Source organism: Hemitrygon akajei, chromosome 5, assembly GCF_048418815.1.
Source record: "Hemitrygon akajei chromosome 5, sHemAka1.3, whole genome shotgun sequence".
NCBI lineage: Eukaryota > Metazoa > Chordata > Chondrichthyes > Myliobatiformes > Dasyatidae > Hemitrygon > Hemitrygon akajei.
In genome coordinates this window covers 175045065-175065775 of record NC_133128.1, presented here as the reverse complement: position 1 = coordinate 175065775, position 20711 = coordinate 175045065, and the positions used below count along the sequence as shown (strand labels likewise).

Genomic DNA, 20711 nt, shown 5'->3' with positions numbered 1-20711 from the left:
CTTCCTACTTAACAATGTTGAGGACTCAAACCAAGATATTCCAGAGCCTTGCACCCAGGAGGCAGTGTACCATCTGGGAATCTCGTTCTCACCCAGAATACCTCCTGTCTGTTCCCCTAACTAATGAATCCCCTATCACAACAGTGTGCCTCTTCTCCTCCATTCCCTTCTGAGTCAGAGGTAGACTCTGTGCCAGAGATCTGACCATTGTGACTTTCCTTTATTAGGTCACACCCCCCCCCCCCCCACACACACACAGTATCCAAAGTGATATACCTATTGTTGAGGGAAGTAGCCATAGGTGTACTCTGCACTGGCTTCTTAACCCCCTTCCTGACTGTCACCCAGTTTCCTGTATCCTGCACCTTGGGTGTAACTACCTCCCGAATGATCCAGAGTTCATCCATTTCTAGCTCCAGCTCCTTACTGCAGATTGTTAGAAGCTGCAGCTGCATGCGCTTCTGGCAGGTGTAGTCATCAGGGACACTGGAGGTCTCCATGCCTTCCCGTATTCCACAAGAGAAACATTTCACTATCCTGCCTGGCATCTCTACTGTCCTATCTGAGCAGATGTAAAGAGAAGGAAAAAAAACCGAGTTGTTCTTTCCTTTGCTTTCTCTGAGTGAAGTCACGAAGAGCTAAAGCCATAAGATCACTACTCTGACTGTATCCACTCTAATAGCCTCTGCGCTTGCCCCTGCTTTCCCTTAATTTGTTTTTACTAATCAATCCCAAATGTCGATTGATCGCTGGTCAAATCTCTTTTTCGCTGCTGCCTTCTTATCCTTGGGTAATGGACCTGATTAAAGTTCCTCTCTCCAAACTTCTGATATCCAGATTGGCTGCTGGTCAAGCTCTTATTCAAAATTTAGAAATTGAAAAGCAGCGCATGAAGATCTATTTGTTTCTGTCTGTAAGTAACATCTGGAAATAAGTGCTTGTTTTGAACAGATCTGGGAGCAATTTAATAAGTTTCCTCTTTGATAAGGAATAGTCATTTATAATCTGGTGGACATTAAAGGTGGAGAATGTTTAAAAGCTGGAAGACGAGTTTAACACATTTTAGGGTACTACAATATATCTGGTTATTCTTTGTGTATTTTGTCTACTTAATGCTGGGGATATTACATTTTTAAATTGTTTATTTTTACTCTGAATAATCAAATAAGCTAATTCTATCCTGGCTGTTTAATGCAGGTATTGCTACTGAAACATCAAAATAAAAAGGGCACAACATGTCAGTTTTAGTTTTTTTAAAATTATCTACTTTTTTGGATGTGCTGCTATCTAGGTCAGCATTTAACATCAAACCCTTTGAGGGGTTAGTGAGCCATTTTGTTGAATCACTAGTCCTCATAATGAATAAACTCCCACAATGCCATTGGATATGGAGTTCCAAGATTTAAAATCCAGCAATATAGAGCAAATTTGTTTATTTCTAAGCCAAGATAATGTGCAATTTAGGGTACTTGCTACCTTTAACCATGCAGAGATATTAATCCTTTGCCTCTGAGACAGAGAAGAACAGAAAGAGCTAAAAGCAGTTTTGATGATGCCAGCCATGATATTAATATATTACAGTCATGTGATATTGGAATGTGCATTCCATTCCATTCACAGGATTCTTTATTATTTCCTGAATGCTGTTCTTGATGTAATAACTGGCAATGTAATATTACTTAGCCTTTCACTAAAAAAGAAGAGTCCTCACAAGTATTCAATCTCTGCACTTGTAGTCTTGCTTATTTTTTTTTGTTTGAAGACTTCACCTTATAAATTTTGATTCTAGGCATTAGCATTTATTGTAAGGGTCTTTCCCATTACCATTAATCTGCTCTTCTCATTGACTTCAATCTAACCTTATCAGATTTTGAAGTTTTTTTGCCAGATTTGGCTTTGCACTTGGCTGAAAAGTGGATACATAATTCTATAAACTGTTTGCAAAAGATGTTAAATGCACTAGAATATCTCTCCAGCAGTGTAACTTGAAGAATCTGATGATTCTTTAAGGGCATTTAATAATTTTCATTGCTGTGCTTTTTAGAAAGCTATAAAGTCCATGTAAAATATAAATTCATAAAATTATCTATACAAAATTGGATTTTAAAAACTAGGGAAAGCTCATTTGGCAAATAAGCTCAAGAAAACATATACTGAAGAAACACCTGTATTGGAAGCAAGTACCCAGTTGTAAAGAAAAGAATATTGATGCATGCACCCGTTAATCCTTGGTCCTTCTTCAGTGGGAATGATATTGGCATATGCTAGAACAGAGCTTGTTATAACTGCTGTTTAATGTGATGTTGCCTAGAAAACAATAGACGAGTTAAATTGTAGCTACTTCATAAAATGCTAAGCTAGATATGTACGGAAAGATGTGTATGAAAATGGATGGGATGATGCATTTACAAAAAATTGTTGTGAAAGTGGCTACTCTGACTAGGATAGGAAACATTGAATGCTCTTCGAGATTAATGGTGATTCCTTTGACTTGTATTTTATGAAGAAAACAGTTATAAATTTGTAGGAAAACTTTAGAGCAGCTGTTTAATTGTTAAATGGAAGAAATATAATCTTTTGAATGACATGAAAATAATTGCATACCTTTTAAGAATCCTAGCATCTGCTTGTGGTATTAAGTCACTGTTCCCTTGAACTTGAGTCAAACTCCTCTCCTGTTGCTTCAACTGTGTCAATACCTAATTCAGTCTTTTGCAGAAGGAAGAAAGGCAAGCAATAATAGAATAGGGCCCTGTAAATTTTCCAAGTGTGTGAGGTCTTATTGTACTGCTTCTTGAACTTTCATTATATTAGCGTTTACTGGATTATATTATTATGTACATGCGCCTGCCTATTGCTTTGCTCTAGCTCGGGTGTGTTGCAAAGTTAGTTCTACCTCTGTGACATATACCCCTTCCCCCCCACCATACTTTCCTCCAATCACCTTAAATTATGCCCTTTGGTATTTGCCATTTCCACTGGGGGGGGGGGGGGGGGGAATCACTGGCTGTCCACTCTATGCTTATCATATATACATTTATCAAGACATATCTTATTCTTCTTTGTTCCAGCAGGATAAGGCCTAGCACACTCGACTCATGTTCATTAGTAATGCTCTCTAATCCAGGCAGCATCCTGATAAGTCTCCTCTATACCTCTCTAAACCCTCCACATCCGTTCAATATTGAGGGTGCTAGCACTGAATGTAATACTCCAAGTATGGTCTAAATTGAGCTTTGTAGAGCTGCAATGTTATCTCGTAGCTCCTGAACTCAATCCTGACTAATGAAGGCCAACACACCATATGCTACCTTAACTATTTTATCAACTTGGTGGTAACTTTGAGGGATCTATTGACATAGACCCCAATATCCCATTTTCCTTCATACAGCTAAGAATCTGCCATCAGTCTTGCAGTCTGCCTTCACGTTTGACTTTCCAAAATGTTATCCCTTAATATTTTTTCCTGATTGAACTCCATCTGCCACTTCTCAGCTCAGTTTAAGTCCTGCACACCACTGTTTCAGAATATAAGATGCATAATGTTTTATCACTTTTTCAATCATGCCAAATCTTTTATTCCATCAGTTGAAAATCTCTGCTGCTTCTATCATTTGAACATTTTTTTGTTTTGTTGCTGGTGTATCTGACATTCTGAACAAGATGGAAAGAGTAAACACAATTTCAAAATATCTCACCAATAAAATTAGGTAAAATAGTTTTACTAATAAATAAAATACTTATTACAAAAATATAAATATTCATAAAGGGACTTGACTACATACCGCATTTACCATTATTGCCAATACCAACTGGCCCAACTATTTAATACGCAAATACTGATGTGTGCACCAGGACTGGAAGCATTTCAAAACATCCAACATTGTGTTCTCACAATTGTCTAGTTGGCACCAAGCCAGTGTGAGATATTTCCTGTGAAAACGTATGGCTGCTCTCCTATTGTAAAAAGAATATCATTTGCAGCTGTGTTTGGCAGTAAAGATAATCATTGTGCATCTTTTTGTTGGTGGGTTTTAAAGATTTGAGGGGCAGTACTTCATGCCTTGTGATAACAAAATTTTGTTGTGAACAGGTTAGATTAATGCCAGCACAAGATGATAAGCAATATTTTAACTATTTTGCAGAAACTACCTGGTTAAAAGCAGCTGTGAAAATTTTAGTACATTGTCTTTTTCTGAAAGATACTGAGCATTTGCTCTAACTCTGTTTAACATGCCGCTCTGTGGCATAGTGATGTGGTACGCATTTGTAATTGAAAAGGGCTGAGCATTTGAATCTCAGGAGAGAGAGATGACATAACTAATTCTGTATGACCCTAGGATCACTAATTTTAGCCAGTAAATCACAAGGTTATATTTTTCGAAGTAGTTTGTGACCACAAGTGCAAATAGAATCTTCTCTGATTTATCTTTCTCAGTTTTTAAAAAGAATAGCTTGGTTAAATGATTCATTTGCTTGGTTTTGAAATGATAACTTAAAAATCCCTCAAGAGGTCAGAGAACTTGTGGAAAACAGAAACAAAGTGACCATTTTTGATTGGTGACCTTTCATCAATTTTGACATAGCTAAGCAAATCCCCTCAATAGAGAAACTGAGAATGCTGATTTAAGTGGTTTTAATCTATTATGTTCTTCCATAGAAAGGTACACTTCTACAGGTTTGAAGTAAACTAATAACTAGTCTACAAAGAAAAACTAAACTTGCCAGTAACATTATGCATCCAAATTTGAGAACTTTGACTGTAGTTAAACTATTGAAATCACACTTCCCATTGAAGTGTCTAACACTGCTGCACAGTGTGCTTAGCCCAGTGTTCTACTCTGTAAAATACACATGACTGTGTGGCTAGGCATAGCTCAAGTACCATCTATAAGCTTACTGACAATACAACCATTGTTGTAGAATCTCAGGTGGTGACAAGAGGGCACACAGGAGGGAGATATGCCAACTAGTGGAGTGGTGCCACAGCAACAACCTGACACTCAATGTCAGTAAGACATAAGAGCAGATTGTGGACTTCAGGAAGGATAAGACGAAGGAACACATACCAATCCTCATTGAGGGATCAGAAGTGGAGAGAGTGAGCAGTTTCAAGTTCCTGGGTTTCAAGATATCTGAGGATCTAACCTGGTCCCAATATATCGATGTAGTTATAAAGAAGGCAAGACAGTGGCTATATTAGGTGTTTGACAAGATTTGGCAGGTCAACAAATATAATCAAAAACTTCTATAGTTGTAACGTGGAAATCATTCTGACGGGCTGCATCACTGTCTGGTATGGAGGGGGTACTGCACAGGACTGAAAGAAGCTGCAGAAGGTTGTAAATCTAGTCAGCTCCATCTTGGGTACTAGCCTACAAAGTACCCAGGACATCTTTAGGAAGTGGTATCTCAGAAAGGCAGCATCCATTATTGAGGACCTCCAGGACCCAGGGCATGCCCTTTTCTCACTGTTCCCGTCAGGTCAGAGGTACAGAAGCCTGAAGGCACACACTCAGTGATTCAGGAACAGCTTCTTCCCCTCTGCCATTCGATTCCTAAATAGACATTGAATCTTTGGACACTACCTTACTTTTTTTAAATATATAATCTATTCAATATATGTAATAGTTTTTTTTACTCTGCTAGATTATGTATTGCATTGAAATGCTGCTGCTAGTTAACAAATTTCACATCACATGTCAGTGATAATAAACCTGATTCTGATTCTAAATTCACACTTTCATTGACAGCTCCCCATGGTGTTGAACTTCTTTACAGCTGCAGAATTCTTGAAGATGATTACCTGATCAGTAGCTATTTTTCAGCTAATGCGGACAGCAAACTTATTAGAAGAATGTATGTCTGCTCAACAGATGAAAACCTGTTGACTCATGGCCCTCAGTAATACCTCTAGGGTATTCCCCCCTCCTTTTCACTACCCTCAGCCATCTCCATTAGTGCAATCAATATAGATATTGATCATGGTTAACATGCTGCCCTTAAGGTTGCTATCTGGGTCAGTATGGACATGAATAGCATGTGAGCAAATCCAGTTCTGGTAGGAACAAAACGTTTGTTCAAGCAAAAGACTGTTCATATTCTTGTTTTAAAAAAAATGAAGATAAATATAAAGAAAATGAATTGTGAGGGAAAATTTGGAAAAATTCATAAACTCTGAATTGCAGTCAAGATACCATTCTGTGCTCAAAGTAGAGTATGGAGTTACTGAACATCAAAGACTGAGAGAGTGCGGTATTTCCTCTGAAGCATTAAAGGCTATTGAGATAAGGGTGTGGTAATGTTTCAAGATAAATCAGACAAGGTTTAATGGAAGGCATGATTCAAGTTTACTTTTCAGTAATTTAGTTATGTCAGAGGAGAAAATCTTTTTCCTGATTAACATGGCAATAATTACAAAATAAATGGTATGAGTGCTAAAAATGGAAGGAAATCTGAAATATTAGTGAAATGTATTTCCAGACTAAATTATTTGATTTAATGTGGGGCTCTACCTGTGATTAGGCCAGCAATTCCAAGACGTAGCTTATATTTTCCCAAATATTAATTCTGATATTCTGATTTTTATCGGAGTATGTTTTGCAACCTTTGGTAGGACAAACAAGAATTATTTTTTATTCTGTAATGTTGCAATAGTGGCATGTATCCGGTAAATCCATAGTATTTGGTTTTGATCACACAATTATATTTAAAATAAATTAAGTTTACTAAGTTCATTAAAATCTAGAGAAGTGGCTTTTTATCTATAATATATATAATTAATATTCTTTCTAGAGTTAACATGCTCCCATTAAAGCAAGGATCGTTGGATATTGGTTAGGCTTATAAATACGGGCTAATTATTCCTTTATTTACAACTGAGGTATTGTGCCCAAATATAATATATTCACTAGGAGTTAATGGAATCCAGCAGCAAATCCCTCATCAGTTTGTCTCACTAGTACTATTAGAATTGCAAACAACTGTGCAAACTTAATTTTGGACATAGACCATAGAACTAGATGATGCAGCATTGTTTACTTTGTCCTAGTAATTCCAGTTATCATTTTGTGTTGGATCCCAGTTGTAAAGTCTATTTAAATACTAGGTAGAATTTTCTATAGAATGTGCCTTTGCCTATGATTGTAATAGTTCCATTGTGACTACTGTTCCTTCAGACCCCAGAAAAAAAGCCATCAGATTCTGCAAGAGGAAGGAAGCGGAAGGCTGACAGCCAGAGCGATAATAGTCAAGGTAAGAGAGATGCAAAAAGAAAAATAAGTTTGCAGGTGTGGAGATGATGCACTTATTTCAATACGTTTCTTGCCAATTCCAAGTGCTGGGCAGATTTCAATTGTTTTAATCAGAAGGAACATTCACAACATTTTTTTCCAAAAGAGAAGTTGGTTTGTAGTTTTAATCTGAGAATTTAAAGTAGTAACACATGCTGTTCTTCCATTTCCACAAACACCCATTGCCCTTCTCATGGCGACTTAGTGTATAAATGCAGGAGATGCATCAATTGCCTCTTTTTACTCCATCCTTTGTGTTCTTAAAATCTAAACACTCCTAGGTAAAATGGTGAATTTCTTACAACACTTACAATTTAGTATATTACATTTAATGCTTATAATATGATAATCATTGCATTAAAGGAATTAAACACACATTGGGTGATCACTCTATGAACAGCCCTCTGTTCACTCTACATTGGTGACAGGGCTTCCAAGTTATGTCGCTTCAATTCTCCACCCCACTCCATTGTCTGTTTTTAGCATGATGTGCTGTTTCATGAAGCCGTATGCTCAATGCAGGTAAATGGAGCTTGTCAGCCTGGGAAGGCAGTCCATCTAAGAGAGGGAAAACTCCGGTTTCAGACCTCCGCTGCCTTGTGGCCAGACCCACTCATGGGAAAGGCTTCAGGAATAAACCCTGAGGACAAATCTGGAGCTTGAGTCCCTAAGGCAGTCCAACGTTGTCTTCAACCTCATTCTTGCAACTCCAGCAACAACACTGGTGCCAAGCTGTATCGGCCCTTGCCCTTCCCTTGGACAACATCGATGGCGTGGAGAGGGGAGACTTGCTGCATGGGCAACAGCCGGTCTTCCATACAACCTTGCCCAGGCCTGCACCCTGGAGAAGACTTTCCAGGCACAGATCCATGGTCTCGCAAGATTAATGGATGCCATACATGCTCAATTTGACACATAGCCTTTTAGGACTTTGTTTTCACTCAATTTCACAGTTCTCCCTCATGCTTTGTATTTCCAGTATTGTTTTTCACCCCTCTTCCTTCTTGGAGTATTTGGATTTATTGTCTCCTATTACACCCTCTAAACATACTTTCATCAATCTCCTCCAGATAGCACTAAGGCTTTTTGTGTCATCAGTTTCTCCTGGTCTCCATCCTAATGTAGATTTTATTACTTCGTTTTTTATGTACCTTTACTTTGCAACATAAACTACTTGTATTTCTAACTTTTTCCAGTGTTGAGAAAAGATTATTAATCTGAAACTTCAACTATGCATGGCATTTGTCCTTAACAGATGGTACCTAACCTGAGAAATGCGGATTGCAATTTTCTTTTAAGATGTATACATTTCTAAACTGAAGTGCTGGGTTTGAAATTATTCAGTAATATTGTTTAAAAAAAACTTATAGGAAGGTAATCAAATAGACACTGGTTCACATTCTCATCTTAATCAAATTTACAGAACTATTTCTTGTGCATGTGTTATCATCACCAAGCTAGAGATTTAGGTCACACAGGTAACAAGATTTCTGAAGGTTTACATTACTAGCATATTCTTTACCTTTCCCCAGTGCTTGAATTCAGCAGGCTAAATTGTAGGTAGATTTTGATGATTTCATAGTGACCTTTTTATAATAAACTCTGCATTTCTAAGAGTGATCTATTCTGCTAGTAATGTAATCTACAGTATTATTGAAACTGTGTATTGCCTTGAATCCTGAAAATACATAAATTATAACTACTCAATTTGGCTGATAAGTATAAAAGGAGCACCTTGAACTCCATTGTGCATATTTACATTGACTAACTTCAGTTAGTAATCACAAAAATTAGTTTGTTTTCTTTTGTGATGGAACATGTATCCTGTAAATTGTAAAGGATTGAAGAAATAACACGATAATTTCACTCAGCAGTATATAATCTGATTCATTTTTGTTTCTTTTGTTCAGGTAAAACCAATGCAAGAGGACATAAAATCAGTGACTATTTTGATGTAAGATGATTCGTAGATCTTACCTTAGTCAAAGATTTACAATTTTGATTTCCTTAATCAATTTAAGTTTATCTCTGGAAAATTCATAATGTTTAATAATTGATGGCATTTTTAATTTGCTGGTCACGGAAGATGTCTTTAGATACACGATTACAAATTGCATTGTTTCAATTTAAGCAGAATTAATTTCCTAAAGAAATTATTTCCTATAATAATTCAATATTTTGAATGTCATTTCAAAATTGTTGCAATTACACTTAAGATTTTCCTTTTGATTTTCTCAGTATACAGGAGGCAATGGTACCAGTCCAGTAAGAGGTGTGCCACCTTCAATTCGATCTCCTCAGAATTCCTTCTCTCACTCTGCCACTTCATCTGTAAGTTTAAAAATTCAATTTAAGCTGCCAACAAGGCTGAAACCCTTGTAGTGATCTGCATGTTGTAGTTTTTGGGTGGATTAAGTGTTACTTGTTTGTTTCTTGGTGAATTTGAAGTATTAGCTAGAATATCTGGGAGTTATATCCTTAAGAATGAAAGAAGGAAGTGAAAAATAATTTAAAATATATTCCTTCAGTAGTTAAGCTGCATTGGCCAAGGGATCACTGTATGCATCATTGTATTAAGGAAAACTGGGGAGAGAGAAACAGTAAAGGTTCAAAGGTCCAATTTAATGTCAGAGAAATGTGTACAATATACATCCTGAGATGATTTTTCTTTGCAACCATCCATGAAAACAGAGGAGTCCCCCAAAGAATGAACGACAGTTAAATATTAGAACCCCAAAGTACCCCCTAAGCTCCCCTCTCTCCCGCGCGTAAGTAGCAGTAAGCACCAATCCCTCCTCTCTCCACCGGCTAAAAAAAGCATCGGCACCTGCCACTGAGCACTCAAGCGTGAGCAAAGCAATAGCAAAAACACAGACTTGCAGTTACCCCAAAGACTTTGCATTTCACCCAGTATACGACATACCACAGTGTGTCTCTGTCTCTCCTGCCGCCCCCCCCCCCCCCCAAGGGAGAAGGAGGTGCCTCAATTTTCCCAGCGAGTGGGGGACATAATAACCAACTCACTGGTTTATGATGTTAAAAGTCCGTTATGTCACTTTTTTTGAGCTCTGTGCCAGAAGATCTCAGGTCTCCTAGGACACAGCCATAGATATTCTGACTCCCCTGACAACACATGGATCTCCTGCCGTGACACTGACCCTCGATCCGCTCGTCTCCAGAGCCCCTAGATCCTAGGCTTCCAAATCTGAGCCGGACTCTTAGGCCAAGCCCTTGGCATGCCGAACAACAACAGCTAGTTATGAAACCTCAAGAGCGGGTCCCATTCCCGCAAAGAAATGAAGTCAGCATGTAACTCCAGGTCAGGGTCTTTATTTTTCCCTTTCAGGGTTCTTTTGAAGATATTAAAGATGGAAATAGAGCTGTTTCCGAACATGCAAGCAAAGGTGTCACTGTTTAGTGCCATCATTACTCCACTCTGCCTCTTGAAATGGATTGTTTTGGTTGCAATCTGAACTTACTTGATATTTTAAAAAATAATGAACTAGTAATGATGGAAAACACTATAAATAGCAATATTCAAGATACCATAACTCAAAATACACATCAGAAAGTGATTATTTTGATTAATTTTCTCCCAAGTCCCAAATACATGCTATTTAGAAGGGCATCATACCCTTGTTAGTTACCCTGTCTGGTTTTCAATTAAATCAAAAAGCGGAGCAGGTAAGATGGTGGTGCACATGGTTGCAGTGGCCTCTCCAGGTCCAACCAAAGTTGTGTTTGTCCTTGGTCTTTTTTACAATCCCTGGATATTAAGAACATAAAGTACTGCAGGTCTCCCCCAGCAGCGAGTTGCTCAGTAGGAAATGAGCTACGTACTATTTTTTGCCTGGGCTTGTCGCAGGCAGTTGTTGTGTGGATGCAGTATGTGGTTCAACAAAATGGTGCAGATGATTGTCTTGGGCGTTTTTATTGTGATCACAAGATCCTGCTGGACGTTACTGATTTAGAATACTGCAAGTCCATTGACTGTTTCTTTGGCAAGACCAATAGCAGAGGAGCTGTGTTGCTTCAGGCATTGTGTGGACAAGGCCCTCGTAATCCAGTGTTGCAGCCACATAGGAGACGAGACACCAAGGTGTGGGAGAGGGCAGAGGCCTCTGTGGGCAAGATGTACTCTGTACTGGGCTGGGGCTAGCTGCTCCCATCAGTGCTGCCCTCCAGTGTTAACCCAGTGGAAGACAAGCTGAACCAGGACAGCATCCCATGCACCATCAATCTGCAGGCTATGCTTCGCAAGGATTTGGGTTATTTTTATTTTTGTGACTGTGTTTTACTGTCATAACTATGCAACGGGTGATTGATAAGTTCATGGCCTAAGATAGAAGGAGTCAATTTTAGAAAACCTAGCACATTTATTTTTCAACATAGCCCCTCAACATTTACACACTTAGTCCAGTGGTCGTGGAGCATACGGACCTTGGACCTCCAGAAAGTGTCTGCAGCATGGGTGACTGATAAGTTCGTGACCTAAGGTAGAAGGAGAGGGGTTATACAGCTCTCGTTACATGCACGTGCAGTTCAACTCTTTTGAGTGATTATGCAGAAAGTTTGAAGTTAGTAACTCAACTCCTCCTACCTCAGGCCACAAACTTATCAATCACCCCGATGAGGTTAACCAGATTGATTCTTCAGATGGCAGAATTGGCAAATCCAGAGAGACTAGGATAATTGGCTTTTATTCTCTTGAGTTGAATACCTCATTGAAACTTGTAACGTCCTGACACAATAGGCAGGATGCAGGACAGATACTTCCAATGGTGAGGAATCCCGGAGGTGGGAGTTACAACCTGTGGGGTAAGCCATTTAGGACCGAGGTGAGGAGATATTTCTTCACCTAAATATTGATGAATTTGTGGAATTCTGTGCCACAAGGCTGTTAAGGCTAAACCATTAACTCTATTCAAGAAGAAGTTGGATATTGTTTAATGGCTAAAGAGAACGGTGAAGGACTGAATTACCTATTTCTACTTTTCTGCTTTTGATGATTCTAACTAATAGCTGTGAAATGCAGGTCAGTACTGCCATAGCAAACTAAGACCAAAAGTAGAATATTGAAAATGCCAAGCAGAGCAGACAGTATCTGTGGAGAGAGAAAAGTTAATATTACAAATGAATAACCCAGTAGTAGAACTAGCTTTGTGAAGGTAATGCTGAAATGAGTGAGGGGAATTTAAATTAGTAATTTAAATACAAATCTACACAGAAACCCTGAAATTGCAACTTTGCTTTCAATGAAACATTCAAAAACCCATGGTGGTGACTGACCTGTTTTTAAAATCGTTGAATATGTGGTTCTCATTTGCTTACAATTTGTGTGCATTTTACTTGCCCCTTGGCAGTAATATGCATGGCAACCAGTGCATTAGTGTAAAATTCAGTCTTATTTTCTTGTAGATTCGGCAGAATAGTCCATCTCCAACTGCATTAGCATTTGCAGATCTCTCTGCTTTACAGCCAAAGTTAATTTCTGTCTCCTGCAAGACTACTCAGGTATGTTAACTGAGCTATTTTGGGCTATAATAGGAAATCCATTTTGTTTCTGATCAAAAGTAAGTTAATGGGAGGGTAATGTGCTAGAATGGTGGGGTGGTAGTGGATCTCGTGTCCTTTTGCTATTTGCTTCAACTGACCACAGCAGATTTTAGTTTTCCAAATTTAATGTGGTTATGACTGCAGAATTGTGTTGGGTGAGGGTGGGGAGTCATGGTTTGTTAGAGGAACTGGATTTATTGCTGCGATATTTAGAGCACTAGCATTTGCTGTGAAATTTGTTTTGTGACAGCAGTACACTGCAATACATAATAAAAACTACAAATTACAATAAGTATATATTTAAATAATTAAATCCAGTAAGTAGTGCAATAAGAGGAAAAGTACTGAGGTAGTGTTCATGGGTTCATTGTCCATTCAGAAATCTGAAAGTGGGGAAAACACTGTTTCTGAAAGGTGGTGTGTGTCTTCAGGCTCACCACCTCAATGGTAGCAATGTGAAGAGGGCATGTCCGGGTGTTGGGGGTCCTTAATGACAGATGCTGCTTTTTTGAGGTATTACCTTTTGAAGGCGCCCTAGATGCTGGGGAGACTGGTGCTCATGATGAAGCTGGCAGAGTTTACCACTTTCTGCAGCTTCTTCTGATTGTATGCAGTGGCCCCTCCATACCAGGTGGTGATGCAAGCAATTAGAATGCCCTCCGTGGTACATCTGTAGAAATGAGTGAGTGTCTTTAGTGACATACTAAATCTCCTCAAACTCCTAATGAAAAATAACCACATCAATATGTTGGGCCCTCAGAAATGTTGACACCCAGCAACTTGAAACTGCTCACGCTGATCCTCAATGAGGATTGGTGTGTGTTCTCCTGACTTCCTCTTCCTGAAGTCCGTAGTCAATTCCTTGGTCTTACTGATATTGAGTGCAGGTTTGTTGCTACAAAAACACTCAACCAGCTGAGCTGTCTTGCTCCTGTTTGCTGCCTCATCACTATCTGAAATTCTGCCAATAATAGTTGTGTTGTCGACAAATTTGTAGATTTATGGATGGAACATAGAACACTGTAGCACAAGAACAAGCCCTTTGGTCCATTATGTTGTGCCCAATTAATTAAGTTCATGACACCCAAACACTTCTGCCTGCACATGATTCTATCACTCCCCTGCATATCCATGTGCCTATCTAAGAGCCACTTAATGCCTTTATTGTATCTGCCTGCCCACTACTCCTGGCACTACATTCCAGGCTCCCACCATTCTCTGTCTAAACAAAATAAAAATCTGCCCCACATATCTCCTTTGAACTATATGCCTCTCATTTTGACCCTAGGGAAAACTACGCCAGCTGTCCATCTACCTGATTTTTATTGATTCATTCTTCCCTTAAGTTGTTTCTTTTCTTTTACTTGTATTAATTCAACTGGTTATGTTTTCAAGCCTACTTTGAAAATTTATTTATGTTATGCTTCATTGTATCATGTTTATCATGTAATTTTAACTTGGCATTTCCAATTGAAATTTATTCCTCCTGGTATTTAAGTATTCTCCAATTCTAATATAATCATACTTTAATTACAATTAATAGATTAAATAATGTGGGGACCCCATAGAGAATTTTTTTTGCTGTGTATGTGTGTGTGCTTTGGACATATGGGCATCATCTATTGTTCTTAATGCTTTGATTTTATAAAGACTGAACTTACCTTGGGAAAACTGGCTGCACTGGAAAGTAATAAGAATCTAGACCTTGAGAAGAAGGAAGGTAGAATAGATGACTTGCTACGAGTAAGTACTCTGGTTAACAATTTAATCTACTAATCTGTATTGAATGCAAAAACCTGTATAACTATCTGTATTCAAATAATTCAAATGTAAACTACTAAATCTGTATAATTAGTGACTCTAAAATCCTGTTGAATGTGATGTAGCCGTTACATCTTGCAGGAGTATCAGTAATACTTTCACATATTAGCTTGTTCTCTAAAATCTGAACAGTTGTTACAACATCTTACCATGTTGATGAGTCATAATTTTTCAAATATTCTGTTTGAATAAAAGATGGGCACTTTAAATTTTGTAAAACAAATTGTCAGATCACTTGGACTTCAAGGAAAAATTTGTAATTTGTACTTTGTCTTAGTACAGTGTAATGCAAATTATAAACCTGTCACCATGTGTATAGATTATTGTGTTTAAAAATGAACAGTTTAAGCTTCTGTGCTATTTGATACTACTTGCATGAATATATGGAATTGTATTTAAAAATTAAGTCAGTTTTGATTTTAAAAAGTGAAATATTTTTCCTAGCTTCTCTCAAACTAATTGATTGAAAACTGCCCATCAGCATAATTTGCAGATATTCTGTACTTAAGTAAAAACTTGTTAGGGAATTAACTTGAAAGATTGGGTTAGATTTCCTCAATTTTTTGCTATATTGTAATATAAATATTTCAGTGATTTTTTTTGTTATTAGTTCATAGATGGTTAGATAATTGTCATTTACTAAATTTCTTTTTGCAGTTTTTATGCTGATTATAAATGTGTTTCTGGTTGTGAAAATATTCATGATATATTGTCCCTAACATAACATGCAACTATAATGTATGTTTTGACAGGCCAATTGCGATCTAAGGAGGCAGATAGATGAACAGCAAAAGCTCCTTGAAAAATACAAAGAACGGTTAAATAAATGTATGACGATGAGCAAAAAATTACTGATTGAAAAAGTAAGAATCATAACTTTATTTTACGAGCACTGCAACAGAAGAAATCTATTCAATTTAATGACGTTGTTCTGTCATTCCATTAATTCATGAATGATTTGTTTCCTGACTGCTTTTACTGTCCTGGTTCATTGCCCTGTGAAACCCTCACAAAAATATCATTTTCATTTTTGAATTTTTCATTTGACCTTTTTCTGGGGATGCATTCCAGATTTACACAATAGCATATGTGAAGAAGCAATAACTGAGCATTGAACATGATACAGGACTAATTTTAAGAGCTTTTGACACCTTTTTCTGCATACCCCTTCAGAACAAGTAGTTTCTTTGTTATTAGATACTAAACTATTCTGAAGTGTTCATTTAAGGTCTCATAATTTTCCAAACTATGAGGTACAAAAATCCATTTAATTCATATGTTCTTAATTTAGCCATTTTACCCCCAATTTCAACATGGTAAATTTGAATTGCATATATCCATAGCCTTCCTGGATGTACTACCCAGAACAGACAGGGTCTAATGGGAGATCTGTTTAAGTATAATTTCCATTGTCTTGCATACATTTCCCCTTTTTTAAGATGTATATAAATTTGCATTTAAATTTCTCTTTTTGAGCATGTCCAACAATTTCTGCCCTCAACCCTTTCACAATTCTTGGCTTCTTAATTGTCTAAATAAGTAGTCTTGTAATTTTCTATAATGTGGCAATTTATGCTGTGAAAATCTGAAAATTTTCACAGGTGTATGCCCTTGTAGAAAGAACATAGTCATTTTACTGTTTTTGTTATAAACAATAATCTTGAAGCACCTTTCCTGATCTCCCCATTCTAAATTTTGCATTAGATACCAAGTTCCCCAGTGTTAGCTAACATTGGCGAAGTAAATTTCTGCTATGCTTAAAAGTATTATTTTTGTACATGATCATTTCTCATTAACTGGAAGGTAGGCCGATTTGCCTGATTTCTTGCACTGAATTTCTTATTTCTAAGTAAGCTTATCCCAGATCACTGTCTCTGATTGCAGCCCATGTTCACCACATCGAGTACTTCATGTGAGTGTGCAATTGTAGTTTAGTATAAGTGGTCAAATATATTTGCTTTAGTTAAACCATGATATGGTATACTTTTTTACTCAATTTATCAGCAGTCATTTTTTTGTTGCAGGCATTAAATAAGAAAGCATTATAATGTTTAGAAAATACAATTTACTGAAGATAGGTTTTGTATTTTAGAGTAAGCAAGAAAAGCAATCCAGCAGAGAAAAGAGTATGCAAGACAGACTACGTCTGGGACATTTCACTACTGTCCGACATGGTGCTTCATTCACTGAGCAATGGACTGATGGCTATGCTTTTCAGAATCTCGTAAAGTATGTGCATTTTTTTTCCCATTTATCTGCTTTCAACAGTTGCCTAATTACGCATTGTCCTCCACCTGTTTCCCCTCACGTATACATGCTCTTTGACCTATTTCTTCTCTTGATGGGATATTCCAGTATATTCTACATAAGTTTCGAGTTGCTTTCTCTTGGATGTTGGTTACCTTTAAGTAGGTATTAAATCCAATCTACCTTGCTATTGTTATTAATAGTACAAGAATAGGACAAAAGAACATTAGAGTATGAGGATTGGCCATTCAGCCCCTTTAGCTTTCCATACCATTCTGCATATCTACTGCGGGGTTTATCTTCTCTTCAGTGCCAGTTCTCCACAGTCCCTAAATTTTAAAAATATATACTTTTTTTTAAGCTTCCAAGGATATAGCTTTCTCGGCTCTTCAGGGTAGAGAATTAAAAATTCACTACCCTCTGCACAGGGTGGTTCCTCTGCAATTGAAACCACCACCTGATTTTTGTAACTGTTCAATTCAATTCAAGTTTAATTGTCATTTAACCGTGCATGAATACTCATCAATACAGCCAAACGAGACAGTGATACTACAGGGTCGAGGTACAGACACATTACCAAAAGTCTCTCACTGTACGCACATACAAGATCACGGGTCTCAATCACGTAATGAGAGTCCTGAGGTGCAGCCCCTACCCTGTCTGTCCGCGTACAAGTAAACAAGCCCATATAAATTATCAGTGTAAATAAAATGGCACAGGATATTATATATAGCTGAAACCCCAGTCCACTGATATCATAAGGATTGGGGCTGTTATGGATAATGTGGAGGGCTGTCAGAGGTTACAGCGGAACATTGATAGGATGCAAAACTGGGCTGTGAAGCGGCAGATGATGTTCAACCCAGATAAGTGTGAAGTGGTTCATTTTGGTAGGTCAAGTATGATGGCAGGATATAGTTTTAATGGTAAGACTCTTGGCAGTGTGGAGGATCAGAAGGATCTTGGGGTCTGAGTCCACAGGACACTCAAAGCTGCTGTGCAGGTTGACTGTGGTTAAGATGGCATACGGTGCATTGGCCTTCATCAGCCGTGGGATTGAGTTCAAGAGCCGAGAGAATGTTACAGCTGTATAGGACCCTGGTCAGACCCCACCTGGAGTATTGTGCTCAGTTCTGGTCACCTCAGTACAGGAAGAATGTAGAAACCATTGAAAGGGTGCAGACAAAATTTACAAGGATGTTGCCTGGATTGGGGTGCATGTCTTATGAGAATACATTGAGTGAACTCAGCCTTTTCTCCTTGGAGCGACAGAGGATGAGAGGTGACCTGATAGAGGTGTATAAGATGAGAGGCATTGATTGTATGGATAGTCAAAGGCTTTTTCACAGGGCTGAAATGGCTAATGTGAGAGGGCACAGTTCTAAGGTGCTTGGAAGTAGATACAGAGGAGATGTCAGGGATAAGTTTTTTTTTACACAGTGGTGAGTGCGTGGAATAGGCTGCTGGCAACAATGGTAGAAGCTGATATGACAAGAGTCTTTTAAAAGACTCCTGGATAGGTATATAGAGCTTAAAAAGATATAGGGCTATGGGTAACTGTAGGTAATTTCTAAAGTAAGTACATGTTTGGCACAGCACTGTGGGCCGAAGGGGCTGTATTGTGCTGTAGGTTTTCTATGTTTCTTTTTCAATGCCTGCGGGGTGACACTGTGGCTTTGAATTAGCCAAATGGAGACACAAGGGTCTCTAGGTACTGGAATCTGGAGCAACAAACCAGGAGGAGCTCAGTGGGCCAAACAGCACGAGGAGAGGTTTAGATATTGTCAGTGTTTTGGGTTGGAAATCAGCCTTCAATGCTAGTATGCTTAAATAGGAATAGTGTAACTGCATAGTACTTGAGGTATAGCCACATGAGTATCAAGAACAGTATTTCACTATTTCTGAACTCAGGCTAATATGTAATCTGCTTTTCTAGCCATTTGTTGTAGCAGCCTACTAACATTGTAATTTGTGGTGTGTGTACAAGTACACCTAGATCCCTCTGTACTAAACTCAACTGCATTCTTCATTAAGAATACAGTCTGCCTTTAGATTCAACTTACTAAAGTGCATAATCCTACCCCCATTAAACTCCATCTCCCAACTTCTCATGATTCTTTCAACCATTTATATCTTCTTGTAGACTCCAAATAGTCTCATTGTAGAATGCCTTTTCAAATGGTCAACTAACTAGGATACTTTGTACCCTGTCCTATTGCACCGGTTATTAAGTAAGGTAAGGGTGAAGAAGTGATCCTTGGGTCAGTCAACTGGTTACATCCTTGGAAAAAATCTTCTCTTCTGTGTGATAAACCAACTGGTGACTTTGCTGCCCTTATTACTTGCCGCATTTCTCTCATAATTGTTTCTACTTTCTTGTTAGTATTGTAGCTGCTTGCTACAGGTTCTTGTAAAGTTCCCAGTTTTCCGGTCTATCACTAATATCTGCCATTTTGTATAATGTAGTCTTTATTATTTTTATTAACCTCCATTATTAACCATGGATGATTCATGGATTCCCTCTTTATAATTGGACTAGATTTCTGAGTATTATGAATGAGTTATTTCACATCCTGTTTCTTGACCTATTGATCCAGTCCACATCAAGCAACTCGAAACAGCCTTTAATTGCTTCTAAGAACTTTGATTTTTGGATGTTGGGTGATTGCCCTTCAACTGTATTCTGTTCAACTGTATTCAACTAGAATTCTGTTATGTTATAATCACTGCTCCCCAAGGATTCTTACCACCTCCCATCATATATTATTAACCTTTGAATCCTGACCAAATTTAAAATAGCCATGTCCAGTTTGAAAATGGATCCTTGGAGCCATTTACCCCAACCAAGATGTCCATCTAACCTCTGTGACATGCTACAATCCCCTTCACACTCCACAAATTACTCTTAACAGTTTGATTAATCCAGTTAAATCACTATATAGGTGATAATTTGAAATTCCTTTTTTATATATCTTTAAATATTTCAACATTTTTGCTACACCCTAGGATCATTATGGGGGTTTTAGAATTGTCTTTCTCTTACTATTCATTAATACTACATAAATTGATTCCAAGTCACAGTCCCTAAGCATCTATATCACATTAAGCTTGTATTTTCCTTGATTAATCAAAGTACCTTGCCTTCATTTTGTCTATTTTTAGATTCCCTGGAATATTGAGTTTACAGGCTGCAACCACATTTGTTTAGTTAGATTGAAGTGCTTTGTTGCTTTTGTGCCTTCAAATTGTCCATCTACTTACACATTTAAGGTATATTATTAGATAAAGAACCATAAACTTTGATCTTTCATAGTTTTGCTTCCTCTAGGTTTACTTTCTGCCTCTCACCTTTGCTTATACTTTCTGCCCCCCTTATCGTATTTTCCATTTTCCTCTTCACTATTTTCAACCACAGCTATCATCTTTTGTTTTTTTTTTGCACTTTCCATCCCTGGAAACATAGAAATCTACAGCACATTACAGGCCTTTCGGCCCACAATGTTGTGCCAACCATGTAACCTACTCTAGAAACTGCCTAGAATTTTCCTACCACATAGCCCTCTGTTTTTCTAAGCTCCATGTGCCTATTTAAGAGTCTCCTAAAAGACCCTATTTTATCTGCCTCTACCACCATTGCTGGCAATGTGTTCCACGCACCCGCCATTCTGTGTGGAAAAACTTCCCTCTGACATCCCCCTTGTACCTACTTCCAAGGACCTTAAAAGTATGCCCCCTCACATTAGCCATTTCAGCCTTGAGGAAAAAGCCTATGGCTATCGACATAATCAATGTCTC

General features: G+C 38.0%; 1 protein-coding gene across 8 annotated transcripts in view; it reads left to right on the top strand.

The window, feature by feature from the left end:
* Positions 1-20711, top strand: part of tlk1a (tousled-like kinase 1a) — a 137491-nt gene that overhangs the window by 64722 nt on the left and 52058 nt on the right. For all 8 annotated transcript variants that reach the window (XM_073047286.1, XM_073047285.1, XM_073047284.1 and 5 more), the window contains 7 exons: positions 7179-7254; positions 9203-9246; positions 9531-9623; positions 12711-12806; positions 14499-14591; positions 15422-15532; positions 16762-16898. In XM_073047286.1, coding sequence (XP_072903387.1) covers positions 7179-7254; positions 9203-9246; positions 9531-9623; positions 12711-12806; positions 14499-14591; positions 15422-15532; positions 16762-16898 — 650 coding nt within the window. The remainder of the gene's footprint in view (positions 1-7178; positions 7255-9202; positions 9247-9530; positions 9624-12710; positions 12807-14498; positions 14592-15421; positions 15533-16761; positions 16899-20711) is intronic.